The 20,141-nt window shown below is 44.1% G+C and overlaps 2 protein-coding genes across 4 annotated transcripts in view; both read right to left on the bottom strand.

Annotated features, from left to right (window-relative positions):
* Window positions 1-644: 644 nt before the first annotated feature.
* On the bottom strand, window positions 645-15,362 carry scaf11 (SR-related CTD-associated factor 11). The gene is made up of 15 exons (XM_053415067.1): window positions 15,198-15,362; window positions 9,485-9,531; window positions 9,252-9,397; window positions 8,906-8,989; window positions 8,438-8,517; window positions 8,172-8,251; window positions 8,044-8,081; window positions 7,883-7,956; window positions 6,835-6,960; window positions 6,229-6,329; window positions 2,832-5,036; window positions 2,179-2,498; window positions 1,855-2,022; window positions 1,646-1,765; window positions 645-1,504 (listed from the first exon to the last, which is right to left on the bottom strand). Exons 2-15 carry the CDS (start codon window positions 9,501-9,503, stop codon window positions 1,409-1,411), a joined length of 3,657 nt encoding a protein of 1,218 aa, XP_053271042.1. The 5' UTR covers window positions 9,504-9,531; window positions 15,198-15,362; the 3' UTR covers window positions 645-1,408.
* A 2,843-nt stretch (window positions 15,363-18,205) lies between these two features.
* The window catches only part of arid2 (AT rich interactive domain 2 (ARID, RFX-like)), a 35,566-nt gene continuing 33,630 nt past the window's right edge, over window positions 18,206-20,141 (bottom strand). For all 3 annotated transcript variants that reach the window (XM_053414893.1, XM_053414894.1, XM_053414892.1), the window contains exon 22: window positions 18,206-19,882. In XM_053414893.1, the coding sequence (XP_053270868.1) occupies window positions 19,771-19,882 (112 nt within the window). In that variant the 3' untranslated portion in view covers window positions 18,206-19,770. The remainder of the gene's footprint in view (window positions 19,883-20,141) is intronic.

Consider the following 20,141-nt stretch of genomic DNA (forward strand, 5'->3'; position numbering starts at 1 on the left):
AATTCTGACTGGGGTGTTTGTATTCGTCTCTTCAGTGTTGGCCAAATAACTTTAAAGCAAACAGAATCAGCGTATCAACGAAACATGAACATATTTAAGACCAAAACCTTAATGTGTTTGACCTCGTGCATAATATTACTGCAAGATATTTTTTTTAAGCCTACAATTCAGATGATTACATTTTAAGACAGAGTAGAAACCGTGAATTAGTTCAGAGTCTGGTAACATCATGTTGACTTCCACACACAGGTCCACCCGCCGTCAGTCTGAGGAACTGCAATGACCCGTGTTCAGTGGAAAACAGTAGTCGGGCACATTTAGATGTAAAATATCGATACGATTAATACTCTGTACTGTAGCAGTGCTCTGACACTGTAAATCTATTTCATGGAAGCTGTTCACTTCCTGTCTGGTAGTTGTTTCCTTTGATGATTTAGGGAGTCGTGGTGGTTTTAACGGGCACAGAGACAAACCCTGTGCAGAAAACAAAAGCGAAATACACACATCACAGCAGTAGTTGTTTGAGAGGTGATTGTTGGGAAATGCAGTTCACCAGATGCAAACGCTGCGGCTCAAAGACGGATACAAAAATGAGGATGCGCCCTCCGGTGGTACGGAGGCGTTGGTGACAAACACACGGGGCATCAGGAAGCAGCTGATTTATTTCACTACTCTCTGGATACTTTGCACAGTTCATGTTCTGGCATTGACAGTTATTACACATTCAGGCAGGGTGCGGGGGTCAGTCTGACCTGGGTCGCCCCCCCTCCGGGACCTGCACCTTCCATTGAACACTCGCTGCTGATTGGCCGTCCCGCTCATCGACCAATCAGGGCCCTGATTACAATCACACTCATCAGATTCGTGCCCGTCACTGGGGCAGCACAGAGATTAATAAAGGCAATGCACTTTTTTTTAAACTAGGCTTTCCTCTGAAATATTGTATCATATTTAAAAAAGAACATTGACAAGAATCAATAAGCTATGTGATCAGGAGTCCTCGGAGGAGACGTTGATCGTACCAGCCGGCACCCTGGGAGAGGCTCTCCTCTACATGATCTAATGTTGTTCACTGAGCGATGCATCTTCAGTATCGAGCGTCCCTCTTCCCCGACCCGCCCCACGCCACCCCGCGCTCCTTACAGTAGTTCCCAAGTCACACGATCTATGCAAAATAAAGGGCTCTTGCATTACAATTTCTGATTGGGTCATTCTTTTTCTAACAAAATATGAAAATCTATAGAAAAAAATCTTCATTCAATAAAAGGTACAGATATCCAAAAAAATGAAAATGCTGACACGCCGTCCTCTCTCAGATTGGAGGCCAAATTCCAGCTTGAGGAAATTGCACTTGAGCAGCTGAATGGGTCGGCGAGGGGCATCGCCGCGCCAACAGCACGCTACAGATTCATTTCTTGCGGGCGTGTTTGTATTTGTCCACGTAGGCCTTCACCAGGTTGGCCACCTTGCTGGAGTTCACCTCACCGCTCTTGCTGTGACACACCTGAAGAAGAAGGAGACCACAGCCAAATGTCAAATAAACTGTGTTTTGACCTAATATCAGATATTAACTTCCGGCGAGGTTAAAAAATGTATATTGATTAAAGTTTGATACATTTTACAATTTCAAGAGTGAAGCGTCTACCTTCTCTACTGCTTTGCGGACAATCTCCTTGTACTCATCCTTAGTGACTTCCTTCTTTTGGTAATAAGGTTTCATGGCGTTCTTCACTTCATTCACAGCTCTCTCCTGGATCTGCTGTTTCTGAAGAGGACCACAGGATGATTGGAGACAAACAAATGGAAAGAGAACACTCTCATGGAGAGGCGGGCAGACAGGCGGCTGAAACGCACCTTTTCCTTTTTGGAGCTGTCGGCGTGAGCCTTGTTATGGCCGTACTGAGTGGTAGAGGATGGGAACATCTGGCTCTGTGCTGAGTGCATCTGGGTCACTGCGCCACCAGCTTTGGTAGGGGTGGGAAGCAGGGCAGGTTTCCCATAACCCATCATGGAACTCGACATCTAAGGCAACCCAGGAAATGACAATACATTTGAATAGAGCCTGGATTAGAACAGCACACATGTATCTTATTCGCGTATTGAAGCTAGTTTTAATGCTAATAGAAATGCAGGATGTAAAACTTAATCCCTTCCCGCCTGTATCCCAGTTTCACATACCTGAGTCATGTGGCCATCCGGCTGAGCTGCTGCCATCTGGCTGCCGTGCTGCATGGGTGGAGGCGGCGGAGGGGGAGGCGGGAGGCCCTGAGCGCCAACAGCGGGCACCTGAAGCAGCGGCACTGCAGGGTGGAGGTGCAGGGGGACCTGAGGGGGCATGCCGTATGATGCCGCCGGCTGCAAGCTGACAGGCAGGGCTCCTCGCTGCCCCTGCACGGGGTAGGGATGGTGGAGAACATTCAGCTGAGGCATCGCGTTCATCACCGGCACCGGTGCGTTACCTGGGACAGCCGGGGCAGTAGGATCGCTTTTAGAGAGATCTGGGGAGCAAAGGAGATGAAATGAAAACTGTTGTATAAAAGATATAACACGCAGATTTGGAAGCCGTTTTACACTACTGTTTATGTATATCGGTAAAATCATACAGATGCTTAGCGAGTAATACAAGAGAGATTTTCAAGGAATAAATCCAAAACATCAAAGCACTAAAATTATCTTCCTTTCCGAGCATCAAAGACATGACTTCTGCTTCTATTTTAGAAGGAGAGTTGGCTGATTCATGGCCTGCTTTTGGAAAAGTTTTCTCGAGCAGTTACAGGTTGTGATTTAGTGTTTTGGGAGTAATAACCAAGCAAAGACTGAGGAGGCCTCACCTGCTGCTGCTGCTGCTGGCTGCTCCTCCTCTGATCTGTTCCAGCCTCCTGCTCCTCCCCTCTCCCTCTTCGAGTAATAGTCCTGGACGTCGGCAGGAAGCGATCTCCTGACAGCCCAGCTGGATGCTGATGACCATCCCGACCGATCGGCCATGGAGTCGTTTGGATCCATGTCTTTCCTCCGGCCACCGCCGCGGTTTTCGTTGAAGCGGCTGTATGCATCATTCCCTGAATTGCCGCCTGTACCTGAGAAGTTGTTTCTGGGCCAGCGGCTATCGCCCGATTCCTCCTGATTGTGAAAGCTACGGTTGCCACCGCCTCGCCCTGCACCTCGCCCCCGTTCAAACCCTCCCCGGCCCCCCCTGCCTCGTGAATCCCCTCTGTTCCCGTCACTGTTGCGTGGACCAATTTGCCGGCTCCTGTTCTCAGCGTCCTCGCGAGCCTTTTCTGTAACCCAGTCAGGATTATCTGACCAGCTCTGGCGTTCAGGGGAACCTTCAGCGGGCACACCGTTTTCTAAGCGGCCAGCGCCTCCTTGATACCTGCGTCCCTCGCTACCTGACCCACCACTCTGCCCTGACCTCCATCCGCCCTTGCGCTCCTTCTTCTGTGGAGACTGTTCTCTGGAGTTGGGCCATTCGGGACTCCCTCGTCTGTGGGTCCTTGTTCTGGATCGAGACCTGGACCGAGAGCGGGACCTGGATTTAGAGCGACTCCTCGATCGCCGTCTCCTCCTCTCATGGCTACGCTCCCTCCTAGAATGGTCTCTCTCGCCATCCCGGTCCCTTTCTCTTTCTCTGCTGCGAGCCCGGGACGAGTGGCTGGAAGGCGGGCTGCCATCCCGCTCTCTGGACCGTGAGCGCGAGCGCCTGGAGGATTCCCGTTTGGACTCCCTTTTAGGTGACCAGGTGGAGGTCGAGGAGTGGAAGCGAGAGCGCCGCTGCTTGCCGTTCTTCCTCTCTGGGCTCTTTTCCCGCTCCTCTTGGTCCTTTTGGATCTCACCCTCGGTGACTTGGCTTTCAGGAGGAGGGGGTCCCGCAGCAGCTGGGTCAGCACTCTCCTTCGGCGGATCCAAAAGGGCACCGTTACCGTGGTCACTCATGGGTGAACTACAGTCCATGGGGATGACATTAGTATCATCCTTGGATGGACCGTCATCCTTGGTTTCTTCCTCAGAACTGTCACCGGCTGACTGCTTTTCTGAAACAAGCTTTTTAGATTCAGTGTCCTCAGAAGCTTTCGTTTCTAGATCAGCTACATTTTCCTCTGAGTCTCCAGCAGGGGGCGAGCCAGGTTCTGACAAGTTCTCCAACGATTCAGCCTTCTTATCCTTGGCTTCTTCGGACTCTGAAATCTCCATTTCATCATCCTGCTCTGTTTGCTCATCGGCGCACGGAGACGTCAGGTCTTCCAGCAGAGCGTTGTGAGAGTCAGAGGGTGAAGGAGTCTTCTCATAGTCCTTGTCTCCAGAGGAAGCTGGGCTGGGCGGCTCTTCCTCCTCCTTTTTGCTCTCGTCGCCCTCGGAGCATGAACTGGGGCTGTGAGCAGCCAAGTCAGGGGGAAAATACGGCTCATCATCGACCTCATCTGGCTTCTCTTCTTTTTCTTCTTGTTCTTGTTCATGAGGTGGTTCCTGAGTGTCATCACTGTCCTCTGCCACATCGTTACTCAGAGAATCTGCACGTACGCCAGCAGAGTTGACACCGTCCTGGTCTGCACTGAGGCTCCCTTCGGTATCAGAGTGCTGCTGCTGCTCTGATATTTTTGTATCCTGCTCTTCATCACTTTTTTCGCCTTCTTCTTCTTCCTCCTCCTTCTCCTTGTTGTCAACTCCGTCAGCCTCTTCTTCCTCATCACTAGCGGCCAGACTGCTAATGGGTTCGGGAGAGCGCTTTTTTCTTGCCGCGGCTTTCCGCTTGCCGCTGGCCTTTCGGTTTGTCGCCTTCCTCTTGGCTGGTGCCTGAGAAGTTTTGGCCGGCTTGGCAGCCTGGTGGTTGTTAGACGAGTCAGAGTCTGATGAACTGGACTGAGGCGGCGATGACGGGTCAGTCGCTGGAGTCTCTTCCTGGGTTTTACTGTTGCGTCCGGATCGTCTGGTCGGTAGAGACTCGGTCTCTTTGGTGGGCGCTTTGGAGGTTGAGGCTCGGCTGCCTCTCTTCTCTCCTCCTTTGGGACATGTGATGGCGCAGACAACACCCTCAAACACTGTGGGAAAGAAGTTAAATGATCAAGAACCCTTTTCACTGGCAAATAAGAGCCATGTACACACATTCAGATTCCCTTTTTTAGCTGATGCTGACTGGCACTTTTGCAAAATCAGTTTGAATCGCTTATGTCAGCTATTGCTAATTAAATGGTAATGTAGCTTGATGGTGACTCAACTCCAACAAAGTGATCCATCTTCTCTCTGGCTGATCTTTTCATGTCAACTTCAGGAGGTGAAACTCCCAAATGCATCTTTCATACATGTCATATCAATAATTTAAGCTGGCCAAATTATATTGAATCAAGCAGCTCATGTATGAAGTGTGCTGAGGTCAATAATCTACAGTAGCTATTTAAAAGCACTAGATAAGGACATCTTTAAATATCTTCTGCAGATATAGCCGTATAAGTTTACTAATGCAATCATTATTGGGTCCAGCTTTGGCAGACCAGGTTTGGTTCAAAAACACAAACGGCAACAAGGTTAGTTGAAATATTTCCGCATCTAGCACTGCATTATAACGTCTGAAGAAATAACCTGGTCCCGTTAGTCGCAACCTTTCGCAATTGAACTATTTAAATAATTCCATATGCTTCAACGATAAATCTCAGAGGTTACCCCTGTATGATACATTTCTCAAAACGAAGTATGCACACATATGGGGTGTGTAAAAGTGTGGGAGTGCTTCGGTGGCCAATTGGACAGAGTGCATGCCATGTAACCACAGCATCCACGGTTAAATTCCAGCTGTGGACTTTGCTGCATGTCATAGCCCCCCCTTCTCTCTCTCCTTGTTTCCTCTCTGTCTTTACACAGTGAACTACCTTAGTAATCTTGTTTTTAACTGCTAATGTCTCTCTTTTGAACTTTTTACATTCACATTAGAATGTTTTCTCGCTAGTCCTTTACTCCATCTTTCTCTCACGCTGTTTTTACTTTCTTCTATCTATACCTGTATTGTTTTCCTGTGTAATGTTTGTATTTTAAAATGCTATATAAATAAATCGGACATTCCGATAAAAATTAAGGTTAAATTGGCAAAAAAATTAAAGCTTTTCAGTATGAAAGTATCTAACTTTTAAAATGACCCCCAAACCTCTCCAATGATCATTCAAACAATCTTAAAATCTATTGGTAACATTTAAAACAGTAAACTCCAATGATATTCACAATGTGTCCAATGTGACTCACCAAAATGTCCGGGGCTGAACAGTGAGCTGGAGGTCAAGGGAGATGAGCAGAGTCCAAATGGAAATGGGCTGTGGTTCCAACTTGCGGGATGGAAACTCCGCCTGTAGAACAGAGACGAGGGTAAAGGTAGTGCCAGACTTTCCATCTGTGGCTGAATAAATGTAAACTTAGCCTTTGATATTGTTTCAGAATGTCCTATTATTTTATTATCATCCCTTCATTATTGAGCTGATACCGTGCCTCCAAAGTCCTGATGCTAATTACTAATCACAGCAATGAGTAAAATGTCGGTCTCAAAGTATGTGAATAAAACGTGCTTCTCTGTACTGAACCAAGGAATCAGCTTTTCTCTGTGGTTGTGTGACTTATTGTCAAATATTTGAATAACTGGACAGTGGAAAAGCAGGACAGAGACTTATTTTCTTGCTTCTATATTTCTGCCACAAAACTCCAACTGAAGTTATTCTGCTCTGGACATTAAAGAGAAAACTGCTTCCAACCTGCTTGGACTTTGTGTGAGCAGTCCCCTTTACAGCTGTATAGTGTTTTCTGCAGCTCTAAAGAGAGATGATGTGCCCTGCTAGTGTTCAGGTGAGATTTCATTACCTTGAGGTGCCATTAACAGGGATGGGAGCAGCAGGAGACAGCCACGGACAGTCTTGCACTTGGGATTTGCACGGTGTGAAACCAGCATCATAAGGTATCTCCTCTGTCACCCATACAGGCTCTGCACTGCAGGAACAAGACAGGAAGTTAGTTGTTTTTATGAAGTACTTCAGATGTTTGTTGAAATGTGCTGTAAATTTCAAACTTACTGACACACAAGCTATAGAAATGTCACTATGTTTTAAAATGCTATAAGATATACTATCAATAAAAATTCTAGTATTTTCATATTCTTCGAAGGTCGACATCTTGTGAGGTTAAGTGAAGACGTGATCCCCAAATGTCAGAGTCGGGACACGATATCAGTGTTTGTTAAACGCATGCAATGTTGTGACAGTGGATGTTAGCATTTGCAAGCTATGTCCAAAGATCACTAACAGTTCTCCTGCTGTTACAGCCCCCCCCCCCCCCCCCCCCCCCCCGCCTGCCACTCCTTCTGCCATGTTTGTAAAACACACAACAAATGCAGCGCTTGCTGCTCCTGCATCTTGGAGACTTGCTGACTTTGGTTAATGATGGACTGTTTCAACCAAATCATAATGGTTCAGTATTTCTCAGCAGCGCCACTGCATCCAGGCGTATTACTCTGCGCCGGTCAACAAGAGACTCTTTTCCAATCTAAGATAAATTCATATTTATGTTATGTACACAGTGCACCTTTGTGTGGGATGTCATTACTCACTGTGGTTGATGCTGGACAAGTTTTGAACATGAGCTTTACACTGTGTTTATCAACTTCGGTTATATGATCATTTCAATTTCAAGGTAAGACTAACTGATTGGAATTCAAATTGCAAATAGACCATTGCAGGCAATGTGGCTTGTATTCCAGCAGGGGGCCTGCTTAAAACGCACTGTTCTCCTGACCTATTGACCCCACTACAGGACCTTAGTCCAAACACACACAGCATTACTGTTCTTGTCATAATTTATCACAATATATATTACATAATATAATAATACATTCATTCAGGGAAGTGCAGCTTACATGTCCTGTGCTGATGTGGTGGTTAATGAGACACAGGGAGAGGGTGACCAAGTGCAGCACTCTGTTCCTCGCACCTAGAGAAAATACAAACATTTACATTCAAGTAAAAGTCAAGCAATGTGCATATAAGACAATCAAAAAGGACCAAAATAAGAACGTACCTTTTTTCTGCTCAGAGACGAGGGGTCTTCATCGTTACCTGGAACAGACATTTACAGACAGTTAGATCTTGCTGAAGAAATATGAGTAGGACAGATATGTAAATGTAGGAAGAAGGGTTTTGACATACATTTCCTCACAAGTCCTTTTGTTATGGCATCTGCTGTCCTCTCTGCCTTTTGCCGTCTCAATCTTCTTGCAGGTTTACTTCTGAAAACAAAACAACACCTACATTGTTCAGGAACTGGTTTCCAAACTAAACTGCTTAAAAATCAATCTAAATCAATCCTAAAAACAAGAGAGAAAGATCTACAACATCAGATTTCCCCAATTTCAACGGCTTAAAAAAGGGACTATTACACCTTATGATTCTATTTTAAAAAAGCTGATACTCACTTGAGACAGTCTTTTTGTTCAGGGTTTCTACAGCAGCAAATTTCAGCTTCAAGTGGAGTTGTTCTCTTCCTTACAGGAACCTTTAAACAGCAAGGACAGAAGAAGATTGTATTTTAGGGCTAAAATGTAAAATAGCTGGAAACAATGGATATTCAAAGCTCTGTGTTTAAATGACGGTTGGCATGGCTGGAGCACAGAGACACAATGAATGGTAATTGACAAGTAACTGCATCAAAACCATATAATTTGCAGTTTTTAAGTTGTTCAAAACGCTACCACGTGCGATTTAGTCGGCTGACAAACAAAAAGCTTTATGCAAAGACATTCTGTCCACAGAGGCAGAGGACAAGTGGGAGTCAGTGAGAGCATTTCCTGCTGAAAACAGGCCAGGGGATATCTTCTTTAAAGACCAGCAACCCTGGTATCTTAAGCTATGACAGAGAAAATGCAGGTATGAATCAGACTGACCTGCACACAGCTCAGATTCCCGTCCCATCTGTAAACATTAGTGAAAGGTCTTCTGTCCACCGGACAGGAAGGAGCCATCTGCAACTTTAAAGTAAAACACATCCAAATCTTAAAATAAGATTGCACACTGCTTAAAAAATAAATGATTTTGAGCTGAACAAAAAATTACATTTCACAAACGAGCTGATGCCTGCTTCTGTATTGTACAAATTCCACACTATGACAATTTAAAAAGCCAATGACGTGTGTTTGATTCTAATAAACAGTGGTGGGAACAAAATCCCACCCATTACAATTATGCTTTTTGGTCAGTATTCAGCTCACGACTACTGTACAGCTTCTTTACCTCTGCCCATGTGAGGAGGCACCTGAGGCAGAAGACGTGGCAGCAGCTGTCGGGCATGGCGAGCTCGCCTCCGGCCAGGACACCCAGGCAGATAGGACACCTCTCTGCCTCCTCAGGATCCGTCCAATCAGGCGGACCCTGGCCGCCTAAAAATACAGGGGAGGAGACACTGAATCAGATGGGAAATTTATAGGATGATACTTCAAACAACAGGAGCCCAAAATATTACTCACTGCTTCCGGCTCCAGTCATGTCCGGTCCTGAGCTGTCCTGCTCACGCCTACAACGCAGAGAGAAGGAGAGAAAATTAAGAAATTAAGCAGAAAGTATAGATACAAAAAGAGGAGTTCAGTTGCATATCAGAATTAGATGCATTATCACATCAGCAAAACACACAAACAATACTGCAAAAGTCCAAAGTGATCTGAAATGAGTTTAGATCCTCATCTGTCCACGGTTTAAAAACTGACTATAAATGGAGATTAATTTGTTGTGTGGCTTCTCTCCCTACAACTGGGTGTCCTGCTTAGATGGATCAAAGGCAGAAAGCAGAGCAATCAGTGGCCTTATATAGTAAATACAACCCCAGCGTAAAAGCTGCAGACTACAATCACTAGAGCTGATTAACATTAACAATGGTACCATTAGAAATGCCTCAACTGCTGATAGTGCCGGGTTGAGCATTGGCAAGTACGCGAATCTATGTACCTAAGTTTATTAGTTTTCCTCCCATTAAACTTTCTTTTCCCATAAATCACTTCTTCTCTGCACCAAAACAGCAGTTGGGCTGTACTGCCACTGACGAGTAGTGTTATTCGAGTGGTGAAGAAGAAATGATCTCCGGGAGTGTAGCCTTAGCCAGAGGTAGCTCACTTCAGCAATTTTGGATTATTTCACACTGGAAGCTCCGACAAGTGAAACGGCGATGTGTGTCGAATGCATGATCTCGGTTTCGAGGGGTGGCATTAGTGTTGCCAATAACACAATAGGCCATACAACAATGACAGCAATCAGCTGCAATCACTTCTACACAGGGTTAGTAGCATCGAGCTGTTACAACATTTTAAAGTTTTAAACAGCACTGGTATTGGATCGATGCTCAGTATCATCCAATGAGCAAAGTCCAGGCAACCAAAGGGAAAAATCATGACATCACTGTTTCTGAGTCTACCATACATACATCAGTGCTGTACAGAAGAAAAAAAGAAAACATAATTGTATGTTGAATGTTTGCCAAAGACGAATTCAAAAGAGCAAAAGATAACGGACCAAAGGTTTTGTGGCCTGATAAACTGAGGTTGAATTGTTTGGGAAGAGCACGCACTGCTACTTATTGTGTGGAAAGGCTAAAAGATGGGAAAGAGAACTTATGTAGCAGCAATGAATAAGAAATATCTTCTCTTCATTTCTTTTGGGCAGCACAGATAACATCTGAGCGAATCGATCATACAGTCTACACCATTTAGCCCCGACGCCACTTTAATACCAGGTTTCAGAGCCAATTCAAACGTCCTCACACTATTAACAGCTGACCAATGTGAAAGGGGAGACGTAACCTTGATTATCCTCATCCCAATGTGACCCCACTCTGAACTAAGCAGCAGGAAAAGTTAGGTTTGAACGGTATTTATTAACCCTCCAGCTCCAACACCAGCAGTTTCTGCAAAACCCTGATTTCTGTGCCACATTCCCACATATCAGAAATAACTTTCAGCCTCACAGAGGCAGCTGGACTGCTCGTGCTCATTTTCCTCAAACAGTCCAAGTTCTGAGTGTGTGTGTTAGCTGTAAGCTAGCAAACGTAAACATGTGGGAGTGTGTGATGAGACGAGGAGGACCTGACAATTGTACAAGCTTTTAACAAGAGAGCAGCTACTGTTTCTTCATAAAGCATCTTCATCAGTGTCAGCGTTGTCTTTTCAGTGACTTGTACAGTCGCACCACCTCTAAAGCAGGACTTGTTGAATTGAGGCTCGACAGTTGGTGTTCACAACGCATCGTCATAACGACAACAATCTTAGTTTCATGCTCGGGACACAACATAGCGAGCTGCTAGACGTGCACAAAAAGAGATGAGCACACACAATGTTCACTTGCTGCCTGCTCTCTAACGTTTAAGTGTTTCGGATTTGGCTCGCACCTACTCCTGAGTATTTGATTAAACACAACTGCTTACATAGACTCCATACAGCAAGTGGTCTATAGAGGCACTGACAAAAAATGCTATAAGCTAAATGCTATATGCATTATTTCCATGGTTTTATTGAAATAATTCCACCTGGCTAGGGACGCAGGGATCACGGACAGGGACCACGGACAGCTCCTCAGCCTGGCCACAGTGCCACCAAGTCCGGGGCAGACACCAGGGAGCCATGCACAGCTCCACTAATCCACATACAGTGTTCATTTAGGGTCTTTTCATACATCTTTGGGCCGAGACAAGTTATTTTTTTTACAGCTTTTTGCAACTCTGACAGTAATTTACTGCTCCTCTCTGTGTCTACGTCATCCGCGCTGTGCACTGTGCCATCTGCGTCAAACCCAGCGTGCCGCCATCTCCTCCGGCTCTACATACATTGACCACGCTTACAAAGTCTGTTGTTTCTACCCAGTCTGAGTTGACACGTGTGTCCGATCAGACAATTTGTGTGTGTATGTGTGTGTGTGTATGTGTGTGTGAGAACGCGAGGGCGAGAGAGGGGAAGAGATCAAGCGGGAGAGCTGATGAATGCGTGTACTGCTCTGAAGACAGATTTAATTAAGAAAAGTACAGATTATGTGATAATCAGTGTTGATATTTAGGCGACAATCTTGGCCTCATCTTTTAGACTGTTGTGAGTCAGTGATGTCCGTTGAGCTGGGCTAAACAAATGCAATTTGATTCGATTTGACGTGGAACACCAGTTATCACAGTTCAACCTGTCTTTTGCAATACCTATATCGCTCATGTTGATATCACGATGAAGATGAATTTGATATATCGTGCAGCCCTATATCCATTAATGGATTACATCTGGCAAGATCCAATATTCAGTTTCACTTGATGACTGTTAAAATGACATTGTTAATAATATTATTTGCAGTTTACCTTCAAAGTCAGTCCTGTTTCTTAAGAGCAGAGGGGAGCCCCAAACTCTGACCTCATGCCTCCCTCCAGTAATATGCCACTCATGCTGGGTTTAAAGTGCTACGTTAAGAGGAGCCGTCACAGAGTCTACAGAGTCATCCTAGCTACGCCGCAGCCCTGGCTCATGTGCACAACCTTAATTTGTTTTACTTCATATCGTGGCTACAAAGATACCACATGGAGACCACAAGAACTGAGACTGGTCAGCATGGCCCACTTGTGATTTTGATATGTGTGGTTCTGACAATAAAAAAGTTGTTAACGTCCTCGGTAGCCTTCTCATATTCAGAAACGCTTCACAGCATTTGCATCGATTGCTTTCAATGCAAATCATGAGCTCAGCAGGACTCTGTCAAAGAACAGAAACTGCACAGAGAAACCGTCTCCTGTTCAGTCATGCAACCAGAAGCTAACTAAATGTGAGGTGTACACTAAGCACATCACTTATCACAAAGTGAACTGGAGCTATAAATTGTGTCATAAATAAAGCATTGTGGTTTGTACAGAAATTCCGAGGTCCACAAATCACAGTGGTGCGATTTTATAAACAAGCATGTTATGATACATCTATAGAGTATCGTTCAGTGCGTTTTCTCAGCCAAAATGATATCCTAAATTTGACACCGAAATTGCGACTCATATCACAATAACCCGTGTCTAAGATGTTGTGAGGCAAATAAGGACAACAATAATTCAATATTGATATTTTAAAAATCCATAATCATCACATTGATTTAAAAAAAAACAAAAAAAACATGACAAATAAACACCGTATTCTTCACTGGTGGACAAACTAACAACATTGACAATTTTTCTGAAGTAAAGCGCATGTAATTCCTCGAGTGAATCAAACAAACAAAGTTAACGCCAGTACTCTACAATACACGTCCTAATAACTTGTGATCAGGGATTGTGTTCATTGTTAAAGTGTAGCGCAGGTCAGAGGGGGGAGTCAGGAGGAAACCGACTCCGACAGAGACTCCGACACAGGACGACCGGACCTTTATTCAGCGTCTGTCCTGATCCTGAAGCAGCAGGGTTATAATAATTCAGCGGTGGAAACCCGCTAAAACAATGAATGTAGTGGAAAACATGTATCGATTATGCTCTGTCACTGTATCGATGCAGTCGTCAACCTCCATGCTGGAGCACAAACATTAACTCGTGAGCTGCTGCTGCTCCTACACTCTGTGCTGTGTGGGTCACCCCAGCCTGACGTGGCTATAACGCTATTCCAACCACATGATTGGTTCGGCGAGGTGCTATTCTCATTTCCATTGGCTCTTCGTGTTGTCTGTCAATACATAAATTGGAACAAATTCTATCGACCATGACTTCACTTTCTATCGAAGGAAAAGTTATACCGCGATAATATCGTTATTGTTGTATCGTCCAGCCCTGCTGTGCATGCAGTGTGTGAGTGCACAAACTCAATGCATGGGTCTGAATGATCAAACTGTACAGTAATGTGATTCAATCAAAACAAAACTAAATCTAAATAAATATAGACCCTTTACACTATTACTTGTTCTAAACTGTATTGAATGAACAGAAATAAAATAGAGGGAAGGAAATGCAGGAAGGTTATAGGCTACAGGTTTAAATCCTGGCCATACAGTGGTTTGTATTATTGTATGAATTATCACAATGTATTTATGATACTATATATCTGTGAAAAGCTAATTTTAACTGATATCTTCGCCTTGTGGATTTATTGACCAGGCTGTGGTGATAGGGTTTTTACAGTATGTACGAGCTTTATCATTTAAACTGTAAACATAGATAGATGATAAGAAATATATAAATGTTGGTTGATGCAACCTTAATTTGGAATCAGTTTACAAGTTTAAGTTTATTATTTAATACTCTGCATTAGGCAACAGTGTCTTTAAAGGTCGCTTAACTGATAACACTTGTGTGAAGTGTGAGAGCTGAGATCAGTTGGGATGTTTAGGATTGAATGTGCAGGAACGAGCCTGTTCCCCTCCGAGTCCCGGTGAAGTAACACAAGTCCCGCTCGCCATCACACCTCCGCACAGGGCTCACAGCCAGCAGGAGTCCGGTGTCTGACACTTAAACCCTGCGATGGCTGATCCAGGCTCTGCTTCTCCCGCCTCGTTCGTGACGATCTAGTTATTAGCCAAAGTGAAACCGACACAACAGACTGGGAGTGGTGGCTCTGGAGAGAGGAAGCCAGCGGCCCTCACTTCAAAAACACTTAAAGTAGTCCCGGTCAACACAGGCCATTCGTCTCCAGTCCTTGTGCTCAAACTGTCATCTCAACTACCCGCTGCCCATTGAACACACCCGGATCACTTGCAAACCCGAAATCCTTCAGCAATGTGTAGCCTGGGGTTACATGAACACCTCATGGTAACTTCTATGAATAGAGGGAGGTTGTTGTGGTTAACGGGGAGTTGGGCTTGCAGATAGAAAGCGGTGAATGCCTGCTGCTGTTAGGGGCAAACACGGCCTGGCTACTGGAGACGTAAAATTAGCACCAACTTGATCAACCAGTGCCAACACGACGGTGTCAACACGGTTGTTGTCGCTTAGCCAGGCAGCTATCGCTAGCTGAAACGCTACCTGCGAGCTAACTGGCTGCTGTTAGCACGACAGCAAACACGGGTAAAAGCGTCTAATATTAGCTACGGCGATTGCAATGAAGGTCACAAGTTAGCTAGCCTGGCTAGCGGCAGCAGTGAAGTTAGCTAGGGGGGCTAGCTGGCTAGCCGCTTTGAACAACAGCACCTGCCTACGTCGCTTTTAGCTTGCTAGCATATAGCTCCAGTTAGCTGGTGACAAGAGTCGCTACTCACCTGTGAGTGCACCTGCGGCTGGTTTGCAGCTCGTAAAGTGTTCCTAAGAGTCCAGAGCTCCGCTATGAAGCGACGATCACTCGCACTATCGCAGAAGTGTTTTGGGCTAAAAACGGAGCGAAGCTTTCAGAAAGTCTCAGCCACATGTCTCGCGGTCTGCCCGAGAGTCGCTGCGAGTGGCGACACCAACCGGCCCCGCCGAGAATTACAAGGAGAAGCGGATTCTGTCCATCTGGTGGCGTTTACATTCGATGACAATACAGAAGCAACAGGTGGAGGAGTCAAGATAAGGGTTTTAGTTTAAGAACTAAGGACATATATGACCTGATGCGATCGTTGTCTCATATCTGCTAGTTTATATTTCAAACACATCAGCAAAATAGATTTATATGAACTGTGTAAACATGAAAAGAACAGGAACAAACGTGAATCTTTGCCTTGATGCTTTTCCAGATGTTTTTTATCAAACCTGACTATTTCAATCTAAAAAATGTGTATTATCTGCAAGAGTTACAGTAGATAGCTGAATGAACAATGGTAAGTGTAGCTGAGATGGTCCAAAATCCTTGTTCCAATCAGACAGATCCATCCAGTCCACATCAAAGACACATCCACCCATTCCTTATCAATGACACATCCATCCAGTCCATATCAAAGACACACCCATCCAGTCCACATCAAAGACACATCCATCCAGTCCACATCAAAGACACATCCATCCAGTCCACATCAAAGACACATCCATCCATTCCTTATCAAAGAAACATCCATCCAGTCCACATCAAAGACACATGCATCCAGTCCACATCAGAGACACACCCATCCATCCAGTCCACATCAAAGACACATCCATCCAGTCCACATCAAAGACACATCCATCCATCCAGTCCACATCAAAGACACATCCATCCATCTATGCATTAATCAAATCAGTCCACATCAAAGACACATCCATCCATCTATGCATTAATCAATTCAGTCCCCATCAAAGACACATCAATCCATCATCTATACTGCTTATCCTATCATCAAGGGTTACATGGGGGCTTGGGCAAATCCCACCTGACAATGGGTGAATGGTGGGGTAGATCTAGTTAGTCTGTCCATAGACCAACTAACAACAATTCATGCTCACATCCCCACCTACAGTCTGCATGTCTTTAAAACTGTGTGAGAAAGCTGGGGTACCCAAAGAAAGCCCACACAGACAAGCCCCTGGCTGGGATTCAAACCTAGACAAGGAAACAGAACAGAACATCTCCTAATGGGCACAAAGAAGAGTCCTACATTCAGCTGACACAAGTCATCATAAGCTATTCTCATGTTTTTAGGATAGCAGAAAACTAAATTAAAGTGGGTCCACGGAGGAGTCATCTCATATAAAAGTGCACAAAACACTGCTGGCACACAACTGCAGAAATACCACGAATACTGAAGAACATGCATGGAGGAAAAAATGAACCAACACTAAAATGCCAGATTTTCCACTAACACAGGAAGTTCTCTGACATGTACAATGAAATACAAAATATGTTTCGGGAGCTGTGGGAAGTGGATCGCTCAGCAAAAGTCATAAAAAAGTGTCCAGTGGTTAAAGAGAACAAGAGGCTGAGCTTTGCCTTTAAACGGAGCTTGTGAGGTCATAACAGACCTGAGGGCTGTTTGAAGTCCTCACTACCAACCATGACAACTGAGCGATGAATATTAAAAACACTGGCATCTGTTCAGATGTCTCCGAGTCAGATCAGAACACAGGAGGCCTGCTGAGGCCGGTGAAAGTCTTGTCCTCTGTTGGTGTAAACTCAACTGAACATTATTAAAAACCCATTACCTATATTAAAGTGGATGTTGCAAGTGTTGGGATCAGTTTTTTAAATGTGTATTTACATTACTACCAGTACAGGTAGTGGAAATTCAACCATAGTCTGTATATAAAGATTGGACGACATGACTGCTCTTCAAAAAGTTAAACCAAAACGCCTCAACGGCCCCCTGGTGGCCGATCACAGCTCCATCCCTGATCACTATTTTGCTGAATACTTCCCAATGTGTAAGATGGCAGCATTTGTCTCCAGGTTATCTGGCTTCATTTTTGGATAATGGGATACATTGTTGATCTAAATGTACTGATATGGTAATAACTATAACCATGCATCCGCCACCTTAACTTATTTTATATCTATTATATTTAAAGTTTTGGTATTCCATTCATTTATCTATGACTTTAAACTAAATATTCGTCATAATCTTTGATTCAAGTAACTTTTAACAACCTAACTCCTCACTTCACTCTGTTATATGAGCCATTTTAACAATTACTCTACCCAGAGCAATCTTTTTTGACCATTTAAGGTTAGTTATTGCCATTTAAATTCATCCATTACCTTTTGATAAGTAATTCATTAATTCAGCTACAGCCATTCATTAAACCACTTAACATGAGACATTACCATGGCCAAATTTTTCACCATTAGCTATATTTTGACTAATGTATACATTTATCAATACCCATATATTTAAACAAGTGTATTTTAGCCAACCTTCATCCAGCAACTTTTAGTATTTTTTCAACCATATAGCTTATCTATACTTAACCTTTAGCTACATAAACATTTGGCAGATTTTAAGTTAAACATGTTGTGACATACAAAGGTTGCTAATGAAGTTTTTTCAGCTCTTTCCACTTTCTAATTATGACCGTAAGCATATAAGACCATTTTTCTCTTGCATCCAATCAAAACACATGGTATACCAAATATTACAATCAGCTTCATATATCAATTTATTTTTAATCAAATCTCTAATACAGTTTTTCAAACAATCTGAACTACTCAGTCTTTTCAACGTCACCCTCCACCCCAGGATCTGCACAAATAGAGCCTGGGGCACAAATACCCCTGATTTGGAATCTCTCTGAATGTGCTTCAATGAAAAGTCAGGAAAGTGGGATAAGCTTGTAGGGGTAAAAAAAATAAATAAAAGGAAGAAGCAAGTGAAAAACCAAAGCAAAATGTTCAGTGTTTTATTTAAAAACTATAAACAGTCACCAAAGTAAATAAAGCCAATCTCTAACAGACTGTTAGGTCTATGTATAGTCACACATCCTACTGACACCGCAGAAATGAGGATGGTTGGGTCGCCCCGGTCAGATGCTAATACGACAGGCAGTCATAAATGTTACACAACACACGGTAGAGAGGACAGTCTGAGGACATGAGCCGGAATGTGGCATGGTATTAAGAATGAAAAAATAGTACAATAAAACTCCACACTATATTAAGATAGAAAAAAGTAGTGAAGAAAATATCATACCTGCACGTAAAGCAAAGAACACAGGAGAAAACCTGTATAAAAACTCCATGTATTTAAACCAATTTACAAATACAAAAGAATTTTGGTACGCGCACTGTGCCCGTACAATGACAAAACGCTTACAGTGGATATATGTCACTTGTGTGTGCGTGTTGAGGGGGAGGGTGTGTGAGGGAAGAGGAAGGAAAGAGAATACCTTCAATATTTTTTTTCTTCTACAAAATGACATGAGATATATTATTCCATACTCTTTCAGCCAGCAAAATGAGTTCTACAAGGTATTATAATACAAAAAATGTCACAGTTCCACAAAAAACTGTTTTTCCCCCTCCCTAAGCTTTACAGCATCAGTACCTTTGCAGAAGTATTTACAGGTTTTTAAGTACATTCATCCACTGCTGAGTATAGAATCACATTAGATACAAGTGACCAGGGATCATAAAAAAAGCAAAAAAAACAAACAAACAAAAACAAAGGAACATACTACTTTATTCAATCCTACCAAAGTAATGCTTCTATTACTCCACAGAGCAAGTTCTCCAGTGGCTGCATCGGCATGAAAGAGGATCTTCTTTATATATATTCACAACATATTTACAAGATTCTTTTCATTAATTGTAATGGTATTCATTTCAATAATAAATAAGTGAAAATATATTGACTCAAGTAAGAAAACCAAGCTACCAAGTTTCTAAAGAAAACAAATCTCTGCGCCAGTTGCCTGCTGAGTCCTCCTCCACCCAACCCTGGGGGATGCCTACGATGGCCCCGCCCCTTCTCCGCCTCCCTGCCCACCTGCCCACCTGTCCTCTTCAGTCGACAGCCACTCGCTCCAACGCACACATCAGTTCACGGGACGAGGAGAGAAAAAAATAAAAACAACAAAAACCTTGAACAAAATGTGCTCGTGTTTGGGGTTTCGGCGGTAGAGTCCCTTGGGGGAAGGAGTCGTAAAGAGTTCCCCCTGGTGGGCAGCTGGTGGAAGACCCCCGTGGCAGTTTTTGTGTGTGTGGGTGTGTGTTTTTTTGTGTGTGGATGGAGGGGGCGTTTGGAACACAGGTTGGCTAGGAGGGAGGTGAAGGGGGTTGGGGGGTGGCAGGCGCGGCAGAAGGAGGGTCTTTGTTGCGGATCCCGCCCTCTGCTTCCCCTGTGGACCCGCCGTAACCCGCTACGGCTCACCGGTGGCTCCTCCCCCTCTCGTCTCAGGAGAGGGATGGGGTTGGTGGGTTAGTTGTGGCTTGTGGAGGTTGTCCTTATGGCGTTAAGCCTGGAGCGAGCGCGTCAGTTCATAAAGGCATTTGGCGAGCGTGGTGGAAACCTCCATGTTACTTAGCGCGAGCACAGAGAGGTGCGTCTCATGCCTCTTTACCAACCTGAGATAAAAGGAGAGAGAAAAGCAGAAACTTTAAGAAACAGTATTCAAGAAACATGACATCTTCATTCAAAACACCCAGGGATTAGCAAAATAAATATTAATGCAGTTCAGTATGCAACTATTTTATTATTTCATGTCTATATCTGTTTAGGGACTGAGAAATTAAAAGTTAGGTTGTTGTTGTTTTCAAGCAATGCCTTGGTTTCAGGGATCGCTCTTATAAGGCAACTTAGGTTTTAATGGGTTAATAACTTCTT

This window comes from Pleuronectes platessa, chromosome 22 (genome assembly GCF_947347685.1).
Source record: "Pleuronectes platessa chromosome 22, fPlePla1.1, whole genome shotgun sequence".
In the NCBI taxonomy this organism is placed as follows: domain Eukaryota; kingdom Metazoa; phylum Chordata; class Actinopteri; order Pleuronectiformes; family Pleuronectidae; genus Pleuronectes; species Pleuronectes platessa.